This window comes from Hyalella azteca, unplaced genomic scaffold (assembly GCF_000764305.2).
Source record: "Hyalella azteca isolate HAZT.00-mixed unplaced genomic scaffold, Hazt_2.0.2 contig6160, whole genome shotgun sequence".
NCBI classification, from domain to species: domain Eukaryota; kingdom Metazoa; phylum Arthropoda; class Malacostraca; order Amphipoda; family Hyalellidae; genus Hyalella; species Hyalella azteca.
This window is the reverse complement of record NW_025936328.1, coordinates 539,601-552,881: the sequence shown is the minus strand read 5'-3', so window position 1 is coordinate 552,881 and position 13,281 is coordinate 539,601. Positions and strand designations below refer to the sequence as shown.

General features: G+C 38.6%; 1 protein-coding gene across 3 annotated transcripts in view; it reads left to right on the top strand.

The window, feature by feature from the left end:
• The window catches only part of LOC108670175, a 65,914-nt gene extending 54,915 nt beyond the window's left edge, over positions 1-10,999 (top strand). For all 3 annotated transcript variants that reach the window (XM_047880767.1, XM_047880769.1, XM_047880768.1), the window contains 2 exons: positions 1,235-1,311; positions 8,374-10,999. In XM_047880767.1, the coding sequence (XP_047736723.1) occupies positions 1,235-1,311; positions 8,374-9,919 (1,623 nt within the window). In that variant the 3' untranslated portion in view covers positions 9,920-10,999. The remainder of the gene's footprint in view (positions 1-1,234; positions 1,312-8,373) is intronic.
• Positions 11,000-13,281: the final 2,282 nt, after the last annotated feature.

Genomic DNA, 13,281 nt, shown 5'->3' with positions numbered 1-13,281 from the left:
TTAATAAATGTTCTTGGTAGGTATTCATTTCTTTTTATCTAACTCTATAAGGGTTTTACTCTTTTCACTCTATTATCAGATCATCATGCTATTTCATTCATTTTTTCTCACCCCTATTGCATCATATGAGCAATTTGTTTGTGTTGTTTTCGCTCGCACCGCCTTCAAGTTTTGTTTGTTCGTTTGCGACTTTCTTCTCAGCAATAAACTTTAAGGTATTCCGGCGACGTCTCACGGTGCGCTCGATAAGCAGGAAGTGCGGAACCAAATCGTAAGACGCTGCTCAAAGATACGTGCCTAAACTATCGATGAGAGCAAGCGCTCTATTGGTTTACTGCTTCCACTCTGATATCAAAGCCCGCCGATTATTGGTTAACGGCCTGTGATGAAGATATGGAAACGTCGCCATGATTGGTTTCCAGGAACTGTGTTTTAGATCTTGCCAGGCTTTGTCCAATCAACCAAACTGTCTGATAAGGAAGGCAGTGAGAGGAGATTACGCTGAAACAGCGAATTTTCTTGTCTTGCAAGAGTTTCTCGGCTTTCGGGAACAGATGAAATGAGGGACCGAAAGAAAGCTTGCGGTGAATTTCATTCGGAGCCTGATAGCGATGCCTTGAAGTCAGTCACAGGATTTACCGTCCAGGATTTTCTGATGGAATTTCGGCTTTTGTTTCTTCTCTGGACTCTCTTGAATAAACTGGGGATCGCTTCTGTTGCCTGAAGATATCAGCTCCGCAATCCTACATGTTTCCTACCGTTGGCTGTGGTCGCAGGAGAGACTCAATTTTTTAGACCATCATAGACTTAACTTTGTTCGATAAAATAAACCAGCTTGGTTTAAATGGCCTCAAGTATAAATTTACGTTTAATCATAGTGTTTCATACATTATATAATATCCATATGATTTTTCATTTGATGTAATCCAACCCATATCTGTACGAATTTTTTATCAATTTTTTTGGAGTGGAGTTCGGGTTTACAATATTACAATAAATAAAAGATTTAAAGGATATAAAATTGGATGTGATTTCACCAATAAATATTATTGCTCATTAATTTGGTGATTCGATAATTAACTATTCATAAAAGCAGGAATATCCTAGCCACTTTATTTACTCTTAGCAAATGTAGACTCCGTTTTCGCTGATAGTAAAGTAAATTGCAAGTAAAGTAAAGATGGTGCAAGTAAATTTAACAATCTTTAATCTCTGTTTTCCCGTCTATCCAAAGATCACGAAACTCAAGATCGACAGCAATCCGTTTGCCAAAGGCTTCAGGGACTCTTCACGTCTCATAGATTTTGAAAGGTGAGATTTTATATGCATACGGCCAGACTACCAACAAACCAAATTTTATACTTCCGACCGTGAGTTCAGTATACATGTTAGCAAGTGTTGTGGGGAAGGAGGGTGTTCATCCAGTGAAGTGAATTTACAAGACCAAAGGTAGAAAAATTAGATCAGTACTCACAGCAGTGAGTGACAGAGAGCGCATTTTCTCGTGCAAACGTGAAGTCACGGACGGACATGATGAGCACAATAGTGCATTTTTTCCCTAAATGAGTAAATGCGCTAAAAATGCTTGAAATTTTTAACATGCGGAAACTTCCTATTTTCTGGTTCGACATTCATGAATTTAGCCTAAGCCGCTAACGAATAATTCTTGACTAAGCAGTCAAGAAATTTGTTCAATGTTAAGCACGTTCTTTGATGAGCGGATGAAATCAATCCCTGTAGTCAAGAACAGTCGTCCGGCGGCGGTCTTGCGTGTGGCACTCTCTATGTGGCACTCTTGCGTGTGGCACTCTCTATGTGGCACTTAGTGCCGGTCGTGACACGTTGTGTCAGAGCTGTCATGGCACAACACGTGTGTGCTTGGTGCTGCTCTGTGCACCTCATTAACGCCAGGAAGCCGCTAAGTCGCCCACGTTGTTCATGACTTTTTATTTATTTCTGCGATTCACATTTATTTAAGATTACTAAAGATTATCTGAATTGGGTTTCTCAACCTATTTTAATCGTAAATTTGTTTTCTTTTATTTGGCCTGATGAACTATTTTGTGTAGCGTTTTATTCGCATTTCCCTGGGATTCCTACGATATATTTGTCTGTCATTAATAGCAAATTGCAAATGGAGGGTTCCTTGAATTTTTGATTGCCAATTTTTGCGATCTCGAAGCTCTTGCAACATCTTTCTTGTTGCGATAGCATTTTTTTTAAGACGAAGTCCGATGAAAAAATGTTGCCTCAAACCACTCACTTGAATCACTGCTCTCCGACAAATTGAATACATCTGCTGAAATTCGACCACGTTGAATATTTTTAGTGATGCAAGGATTAATTTCTACTTGATTAACGTCACGTTAATTTTCTATACGCAATTTAGCGCGCCGTCATCACTTCCTCGACCATCCTGAAAATACGAAATGAGTTGTAAATTTGATTGAGAGTCTCTATTGAATCAATTAAGATGGTGTAATCTGGCGCTCTGCATGACTAAGTTACGGAACGTCAGTTGCCTTAATGAAGACGCATTCAGCCTGACGCGGTTGCCCCGTACAGGCCAGGGCTCAAGTCGCAGGTGTGACCAACCGCACGAATTATATCCCCGGCTTTGGTGGCTCGCAGCAGCTGCTCACGCTGCACGCGTCATGCTGGTCGGCAACTTGCTAATCCTTGCAGGGGAATAGTAGATAAATTACATTTTCAATAGATATTTATATTATGTTTAATTACTTTGCCAAAGATTTGACTCAGCTACAGTATATTCAATCAATATACAGTGTATTATACACATATATACAGCATATATTATACAGTACAGTATATTCCAAAAAATTATACTCCTCCATGGATTATATGGTTTAGGTTTCGATAAGCGTTCTTTAGATTACTTTTCGAGCTTCTTTGTTGAACGGAAGTAGTTTTTCTGATCACTATCATGTGATTGTAGCATTGACTAGTTATGAATTGAATAATAAAAAAGTAATTTAATCCTTAACAGATTCGCATCCCTTCCAAGAAACCCAAACTAATTTTTACCCTTTGATATCCGTTAAATTTTCATATTTTTGTGTTATTAGTTTTCCCATGAATTTTGTGTTCCAATTTTTCATGAAAAGTCGTTGACGATCTCAAGAAAATTTCAGCTCTGGAGCGACGGAGGGTCATGGATGAGGGAGAGGCGGTATAGGTCGAGGAGCAGATTTCCAATATCCCGGGAGACAGATTACACTTCCAAACTTGCTCGAGAAAACAACGGGAAACCAAAATAAAGATCGCCCTCAAATCTCGCCTATAAGTTGCGCACCACAGAGTTGACAGCTTGCCAAGAGCCCCTCTATTGCAGAGGCCCCCTCGATGGGTGAGGGGAGCATCACCAGCCCGGGGGGGGGGAAATTTGGCTCTTTATGTCCTCATTTAGGTGAGGACATTCTTATTCAGGTGACAGCGATAATAGTATAGCAAGAGGTGTTGACATTATTATTCTAATTGGTGATTGTGTTGAATTTGGGACCTGAGATATCAGGGTGATTAATCCTGTGAATGTCAATGTTCAGGATATCAGAAATGTCGGAATTTTGAATTGCGGTTTCTTATGCCGAATTATAGGCGTGTGGGATGATTTATTTTGTCGATAATTGATAGGTGGCAATAACACTTCTGGAGTTGATTGGAGACCAAAAGAAATAAGTGGAAATAGACGAAAATCTTCGAAGTTCAAAGTTAACAATGAATCTAAGATATGGTGTTTTTTAATATAAATTTGATTACGCTCTATAAGAAAAACTGAATGAGTTGCGGGATTGAATACTCATTTCCACAGCTGGAACGGATATCTGAGAGAGGAAAACGAAAGATATCTCGGTGAAGGTATTTTTGGGGAGTCAGTAATGAAAAAAATTTCGGGCATATTTGAAAACTGTTTGTTGGCCAACAGGGAGTGATACTGAAAAGGATGGTATACGATCCAATATTGAGCTGCGCCTATTACAGTGTTCCTCAGCCTTGTTCGTTTCAGCACTGAACCAACCTATATTTTTCACGGCACCCTTTTCACAAGTTGCTTAATATTTTAAACCGCATAAGGTTCCTAGTAAATTTTCTATGAATCAGCGATTATCTCTTGGAAAAAACAAACCAATGTAGAAGGGGTAATGTGATATTATTGCTGAAAATAAGGTATTTATCCAACACGTAGATGTCCCTAATGTTTAGATAATTTAGATCGAATATGTTTCAGCTCATATTCATCCAAGTCAATTCGCGTATTGCAAGGTTCGCTCGGCACCAAGATGTATTTAATTGTCATTTAATTTCATTGAGGTCTTGTATTTAACAGTCGCCTTAGTTAGGCATTTATATTATCGAAGTTCAAGGCTCAGTCTTGAAATTTTATAGGTCATAGTCACCACCCACAGCTTTAACTTCGTACGTATAATTAAATTAACTTCGACATGCAAATACTGTATGTAAAATTTCCAGGTTCCAAAACCGTGAATATTTTCAAAACTTCATCAATATTTTTGCAATAGAAACAAAAATCAAGCCTGAATGCGTCGGAACTAAATTGACAGCAACTGAAAACAATAAAGATAGCGTGCGTCTACCAGGGGCCGTGGCTGCTTGATTAATTCTCATTCACGTACTAAGACGCGCTGTCGCTGCAACATTTTCGAATATAACATAAAAAGTCATATTAAACTTTCGGCTGCATGTATATGCAAACATTGCTGTCCGTCTCTTATTCATGAATCCTGTTGCACACGTGCATGCTCAGTTCCATCCATGCCAACGTACTGGGCCTAATAAAATGTTTCTATTATTCACTCACGTGTAAATGGGGCCTCATTATTATTCCTGTTTTTCACATTTTAACAATTAAATCCGTCAGCCACTCAGCCAGTATGTCGTGACGGAAGCGTCCATTGTTCAATAAATGGCACTGCTTCACTTTGCACCAATGACCCAATGACTTCTGCTTAGCTATAGATGACTAATCCCTCGTTTTTGATTTTAATTGTTATGCGTACATTTTTCATCGCTACATCTTCCAAATGAATTTAGCTTTTAAATTTATGAAAATCAGGGAAAAAGAGTTATTTATTGTGTGCCTGTCAAATGCACACGGCTAACTTAGTCATTAGATTATTAGGATGATTCACAAAATCATTGATTCATGCATCGCATATATTTACTCGTTTCGGATGAAAATCTAACCCACAATAATTTTTGACGCCAAATTCTGTTCGAATTTACTGGTATCCTTACAGCTGATAATTTCCTGTCATCTTGTTGAGATATGGCCAACCTCGTCCTTCTCTCGTTGCGGGGGACTGGTGAATTGATGCTTGATTAATATCAATATATAATTTATATTTTTTTCCGGCTGATGGATAGATTTTTATCATATATATAAGAATCAACAAAATTACATAAAATGATTAGCTGTACGTACCGCAACGTATCTCTGATCATCTGTTAAAAATAAATCCTTTATATTTTCGCCTGCTTCCGCCCTGTGGAATGAAAAAATTAAATGCATATAAATGACATTCGAGTTTTGATTGTTCCTATATGCTATATCTACTCTATATATTAAATATTTCAATCCGGAAATGAGTCGGTTCGATATTCTGAAGCAATGCATTTTGCACACCGGTCAAATTGAACGTCGATATCTAGTAATTTTATGATGTTTTATTTATTAATCACCATGCATTAATTAATCATCATTGTCTTCCTCGAATAATGGATGAATCCACTTAATACGCTTCAAAACCTCCTATATTTTTTAAGCATTTCACATCGAACATTACATATGAATCTACCCTGTCGATCTAATCAAATGTTAGAATTTCGCTAATAGGAATAACACTTTTTTTTCTAAGTAGATTTAAATGAATTATCGAAGTAGCAAAAAAAATGTTTCTGCTGGAATCGATATAGAATAAGCTGCAAATGATGTATTCCGTCGTCATGAAGTACCAATTATAAGCACCGCGTAAAATTGATTTTATGCGAGTTTCATTTCGTTTCAGTTTGGTTGATTCATGCTGTCGCTAATTGATCCAATCGTTATATCATATTCAATCGTTGTATATCACATTTTAAACGGTTTACTCGCTAGTGTTAAATACGTCAGAAATTTTCATGTCGTCACTCTCACTAGACCGAAATTTCTCTTAATGGGAATGCAACTACCATATTTTTGTGTTGAGAATATTTTTATAATAAATACCTACACATGTCCCGCCAGCCCGTGATCTGTTCTGGTTAAATGGTTAAAATTATTATGGACATATATTGTTTGGTGGAAAGTATAAAAAAGCTGAAAAATTGCAGGTGTCTCACCGTTGCAATCGCGTAAACTTGATCCGGAGGATCGTGTATGACATCGAACTCACTCTGTCCAATACCGCATGGTTTAGATCATGCACATGCACCTTTTTTGTGTGTAGCTCAATCAGCCCAATAATTATAAGGATCTGTTAGTGATACGCAAAGCGTCCAACACGCTATGATGATGAATCGAACTTTCACGAAAAATGATTTCCTGGCTCCTGATTAATGGTCGTAAAACTCATTTTTTCCATTCAGTGGATTTTGGCTGGCCAGGTTAATAAAGAGTTCTGTTACCAGCTGCTTATTTTGATCACTAACTACTGAAGCTATCACGGAAGTGCGATGTGAAATGATGTAATTTAGTTTCATCATTCTGTTTTGAGATTTATCTAAGTTGTTCTTCTGGTATGGGAGGACCTTGTCATCACCGGATTATTTATCTTACTCGAATCTTATTTCAACATTTTGCTCGTGATGGAGATTTTCACAATAAACTTTTGTTTCATTCTTAACTTTTATAGTTATATCTTTTTATACGAAATAAAAATGATAACTTGCTATTTGATTTGAACCGTATTAGCGCCAACTTTTTTTTGTTCCATTGCCTCTAATCTTTTGACAAAAAGAGCTCTAGGACCGAGACTCGCCTCCCAGCTAACCATGGACCCGAATGGTCATTCGTATTGAATTGCACGAATTGGTCAATTTAAAAAAGTGCTTCTGCCTTCCCCTATCAAGCACACTTTTAACAAATTAAAAAATTGCTTTCCCAAGCGCTCGAGGGTTGAAAAAAGTATCACTTTACCGGTCGCAAGCTCAGGATACCTCATGGGGATTTGCTGGAGCTGCTTGTGCCAATCAAAAATGTGACGAAGAGAACGCAGTCCCAACACTTTGCATTATGATCACACTTTGCAAGGTTCATGAAAAGCCATTATAATAACGTGTAAATCATGCTGCCTCCCAAGACAAAAGGTAAAAAAGTAATAAAATAGGAAGCAACGAGAAATTTGTTTGTACACGTGTTACCTGTTGACAGAAATGCACCGAAATGCGACATCTTCAGACGGCAGCTAATTGCGTTTTTTTTTTGCCGAACACGATAGGAAGCTGTTGATGTTAAAGATGGCATAATTACTTCACTGACTGTGACCTTGATGTAAATCCTCGACCTCTGATATAATATTATAGGTGCGTGACCTAATTAAGTTGTCGTTCAAATTGCGCATAATTTATCAAGGCAAAACCGGCCGCACGTTCGCCGCTTTCGCTCACCACAAATTGCCGCTTAAATCAATTTCGGCAGGACCAATTTTTAAATTGTGATTGAAATTTACCGTTCGACTAACTTTTTTATCGCTAATATAGCTGGTCAAAATTAGATCGGCTTCGCTTTTAACTTAATTCGGATGCCATTGGCGAAATTAACTAATGGACATTTTAGTTGGTGATGTTATTCCATGGTTCGGAGGAGATAAGGTATTTAGAGGAAATGTGCACGGGATTTCATTGCGTGATACCACTCAGAAACTTTTTTGGATTAGCATTGCTTTTTGGTGGAGTTAACATTCAATTGCATGCAATGAATATTAAATGGGTTAAAATTGTGTTACCTTCATTAATGTTTTTTTTTTATTTTAAATAATTGTAGGAATGTCAAAAATTGTGATTCGGGTTACTTGTGTCTTCATTTTATTGTGTGTTTCGATCACTTAGCAGTTTTATTTTATTCTGGCACATTTGTACAGGAAAGATTTCCCTCAGCAATTCTTAGACTTTCTGTAAGCAATTAATTAGTAACTCCTCCGTGTAAGCGTCGAATCAACTCGTCTTATCAATAGCATGACACCAATTTCCCTGAAATTTCCTAAGCAAATTGTTTATATAGAGTTAATTGTGTATTAAATTAACTCGGGGCTGTAATTGACTTGTTCCATCAATACATTTGAATACTAATTCCTGATTTTTTACAGTTAGTGTTAATTTTTTGCCCCCATCACATCAATGTTCTCTTTTCTTCCGCAGGGAAACGATGGACGTTCTAATATCAGAGAACCCATACCTATCATCAACAATCGCGACATCTGCTGGCTACGTGCACCAGGGCAACCAGAACCTCATTCATAGCGGTCACAGCCTGACCTATCCTGGACAGAACCACCACCAGGGGGCGCTCAGACCTGATGCTCAGAACCTATACCCAAGAACACATAACTTTGGCTTCAACGGTCAAAATCTGAACAGTAGTAGCCAAAATTTGAATCTTGGGCAATGGTATCTTTCATCTGCAACACCCCTGATCCTCGATCGTAATACATACGAGCAGAAAATTCTGGAGGACAAAACCATTTTGGCTGCTCGAGCGTCGCTTTACGTGGAAGCTCAAAACAGCTTTCTGAACAAAGATTTCGAAAAGTATGATCGGAATGTCCACCATAAATCCAACAAGAATGCAAGCCATTGCGGAATAAATGCAGATGAAGATGAGAGAAAAAATAAGTATGCTAGCGATTTAGAATCAGATCTAAATATTGGTAATGAAGTTCCACTGCCTTTCGATTTTCAGGCTACGAATAGCGGATTAAGTTTGTATTTACCGCCTCCTTCTCAGTCGAAAGTTTCTTTCTCGAGAACAGCTTCGCCTCGTTTTGCTAGTATTCCCGCACTTACGGATTCTTTGCCTCATCGAGAAGTTTCATGTTCACAATCAAGTTCATGGCTTAGTCTTGGAAGCCCCGTTTCAACATTGTCATCTCTTTCTTTGCCATCTGCAAGCAGCAGCGTTTCTTCGTGTCTTTCTTCATCCGCTGTCGATTCAAATTCTCTCAAAAGTAGAAGTCTGAGTTTAGAAGATGAGCATTCAAACTTCAATCACTTCCACAGCTCTGTTTCAGTTCGAAGCGAAAAAAAGCTCCTCCCATTGATACCACAACCTCAGTCAGCTTTGCCTCTGCATGCTTTCTGGTCTCATTGGAATTTGAATAGACTAAATGCCGCAGCTGCTGCGGCTGCCTTGGTTCGCAGATCCGATATCGACGCCTATCACTTGAGAATAAGTGCATCAAACGAAGGTGCCAATTCATTGAAACCAAATCTTGATAGGATCCATAATTCTATGTCTCCTATTTCATTAGAAAGTACGCGGTCGATCGCCAAAAATGAGGAAGCTGAGATTGCTGTTGACATCCCTTCATCAAACCTTGCTGAAAGATCTAATTTGGAAGACGATAATGACCGAGATTCGATGAGCGACACAGCGCACGAGGACTTTATTAAAGCAAATTCTGCCGTACCTAATTATCTTTCCCGAGCAGACGAGGCCTCTGTTAAAGAACCTGTTTCCACTCCGGCAAGTGAGGAATTAGAATCAGGAAACAGACAATGGAATGCAACTCGTTACCTATCAGATGAGCGTCACACTGCCTCTATCAAATCCCCCAAGCCGATATACCCTCCCGTCTCTTCATCCTTGCTGCGATTTACGCCATATTTGTACCCAAAAGTCGCTCCAAGCCTCGCCGTACGCAATGAAAATTCACCGAATCCCAAGTTGGGTTTCTCATTGACTTAGAGACGCTGAATTTCCTAATCATTCAATGAATACAATAAAAACTCTCGAAAGTGTGCCAATCGAGCGATATAACATCAGTCTGAATTAAATTGTACAATGTTCATATTATATTATCATAATTTTAATTTTCACGTTTCCTGGTTTGGAGGTTTTCCATGTATGTTTTATCTCTTATTTAGTGATGATTCGATCACATCATGAGCATGAGAGAATTAATCATTAATTTAGTATAATCAGACTAGCTAAAAGTAAATTAAATGTGTATAGTTTTAGATAACGTCGATATTATCCCTAAATTATTGCAAAGGTCTAAATTTTTATTTTTTTCTCAAAGTAACGGCTCAAGGATAGATGCATAGCTATTGTAAACATTTCTTGACCATTACAGAAATTAGCACAAGTTGTATTATAGCCTACCGCGTGTTGATTAAAATGTCATCACTCATCACACCGTAAGGTTACTATTTACGAACTATTTACGATTTATTTTGGTATTTCTATTTGATGCCAGATATACCTGTAACAATAACTTTTCAATGAAAAGATGTTAAACAACTTTTTGCTTATCACTGGAGTGTTTGTGTTGGTTTTTAATTAGTTTTTATTTATTTAGAGTTTGTTACAATAAAGTAGGAAATTAACGGCGTGTAGTAGATTTTGAGGCATCCAATCTTGCCCTGTCTCTTTAATCAATATTAGCTATAATTGAATAATTATATGGAAGATGGAATCCAGTGTATGCATGTATATTGGCAATACGAAGTTTTTGCTGGAAAAGGTATTAGTTAGGACGATTAATTCCGTACGATTGTTCCCTCTGTTCGCAACCGTTGCCGAAACATGAGTCAATATTTGCACCATCACTCATGAAATTCCGTGTGAAATTTACGATGTCATGTTACTGGAAAAATGTGGTTAGAATAAGAAACTGTGGCAATGAATGAAGTGATAATTTTTTATGCACTGAATTTCATAGGGCATATTTCAGGATTATTGAAAGTGACCCCATTCTTTGCAGTTTTCCAATTTAGGATTTCTACTTCAAGAAATCCATGCTGGGTATCTTCTGAAATAAACTGTAGCGTTAACAAGTTTTTTTATTTTTCCACATTTTACTGCTTATCTTTAATGTAAGTGTGTAATTTATTTTTAAATAAATCTCGCGACGCTGTAGTTATGGATACATTTTCAAAGGTCAACGATTCGAATAAAAAGTTTAAGGAACGTGCGATATTTACGTATCAATTCTATATCCGAGTCGAGTTAAGTTTTGAATTAGGAGTCACAGTAATAGTATACCTAATTAACATAATAAATACTGCACGATCTGCAGTACTCTTGTTTCTCTCAATAGGATTTTTGTACAAAAGTTCTAGAACTGACATGCTCCGTGCCTATACTTTAAAAAAAAGGTAAGAGATCGTAAGTTCACCAGCCAATCATTGACGGCCTTTCGAGCAAAATCCACCAATCATAGACAAGAAAATAGAGCGTAAGTACTTACGTTCACTTAGCGAGTTTTGAAAGTATATCCCCATGGTCTGCAGACATGTGCCGAATAATGTTCCGAAAATCCCGTCTGTTGGCCCGTCCGCCGCTCCGTCAGACTGTCGCCGAAGTTTCGTTCACTTTAAATTGACTCGGAATTTCTGTCTGAATCTGACAATGAAGAAAGTTAGGCCATAATTGGCTGTGTGGTGCGGCACTGTTGGCAAATTCTGGCATGCTGATGGAAACTTTCGAAATAGGCCTGCAAATTGCTTGCTAGAACATCGTTCCCGGCGCCCAATTAGAATACCAGACTCTGAAAATGTCCCGTGGAACACTTGATCGAGACGAAATAAACCTGAGAAAACGTTAAAATATCAATAAAATGCAAAATATTAAAATATGCATTATTATATTTATATTAATAGTATTTATGTAATCAAAAAACGGACACTCATTAGATGCATTAGATGATGCGTTGGAAAATAATTTAGCCCGCAAAGGAAACAATATGTCATTTCTGAAAAATTTGTACTAGAAAACAGGGGCATACCGTACTAGAAAACGCCAACAACAGGGGGCCCAAAAAAGTGGAATCACTTGCGTAACGTCGAAAAAATCATCCCAAGAAAATCCGTACACCCGAAATGTAAAATTTATTCAGCTTAAATCTCTTTAGAACACATCTGTACACGTATTCACCAAATTCATGTTGTATTGGAACTATATATATAATTCCCTCCCTCACTGTCTCTAGTTTTCTTAGCGATTATCTTTTTTTAGCGCATTTTCTCATTTATGGAAAAAATACACTATTGTGTTCGTCATGTCCGTCCGTCTGTACGTGACTCCACGTATTCGTCGACGAGAAAATGCGCGTTGTCACTCACTGCAGTGAGTACTGAGTTATATTTTTCTCTATTCCCCTTGCCCATGTCTTGTAACTTCCTGAAGTCTTGAGTTCGCCTCGTCTTCTGAGACGGCCTCTCTGCTCTCCCTCGCACCGCCAGCTTATCTGTCCCGAGGGAGAGCGTTAAGGGAGAGGCGCCCTCACACCTCGCCACATGTTCTGCCTCTCGCTTGCTGCTCGCTGCCTCAGCCAGCCTCTCATCTGCCTCAGCACTGCTTCTCTATACGGTCGCTGCCTCAGCCAGCCTCTCATCTGCCTCAGCACTGCTTCTCTATACGGTCGCTGCCTCAGCCAGCCTCTCATCTGCCTCAGCCAGCCTCTCATCTGCCTCAGCACTGCTTCTCTATACGGTCGCTGCCTCAGCCAGCCTCGCATGCATCTGCCTCGACGTTGCTTCATCTCTCACTTCAATATCTTCTTTGCCTCGTCCTCTCATCCCACATCATCCTCTGTCCAGCAAGTTTATTTATTTTATTATCTCTTGACATTAATGTTTGCATATAATACAGATTATTATAGTCAGTAATTATAGGCACAAGAAATAGAAGAGTTACTCTAACGACGTAATTTTCTAATATATCGCTCGTGAGGGTCAAGCCAAAGCTTTTTCATTAGCGGCATGTCTGGTGGCCACTGTATATACCACGCATAGATAGGAGTAATTAAATTGACACCTCAACACGTACGGAAGGTTACAGTCAAACCGACTCGTGCTAGCAAGCTGCTGCATGAACATGCTTGTTTGGCTAACAGCTTCACTATATTATATCATAATTTGGTCTTGGGAAGCTGGAAGCTGCGAGGGCGTTTTGTATTCACGAGGTGTAGTCGTATTGTCTTCTTATGGCGCAGACTGCCGTCCTCTGCCTGCTGGTAAGTGTAAGTAAAAGCACCACGCACCTGAGACCCTCACCACCTGTGCGTTGTGTGAGTATATATTTTGTGTGTATGTGTATGTTGTGTA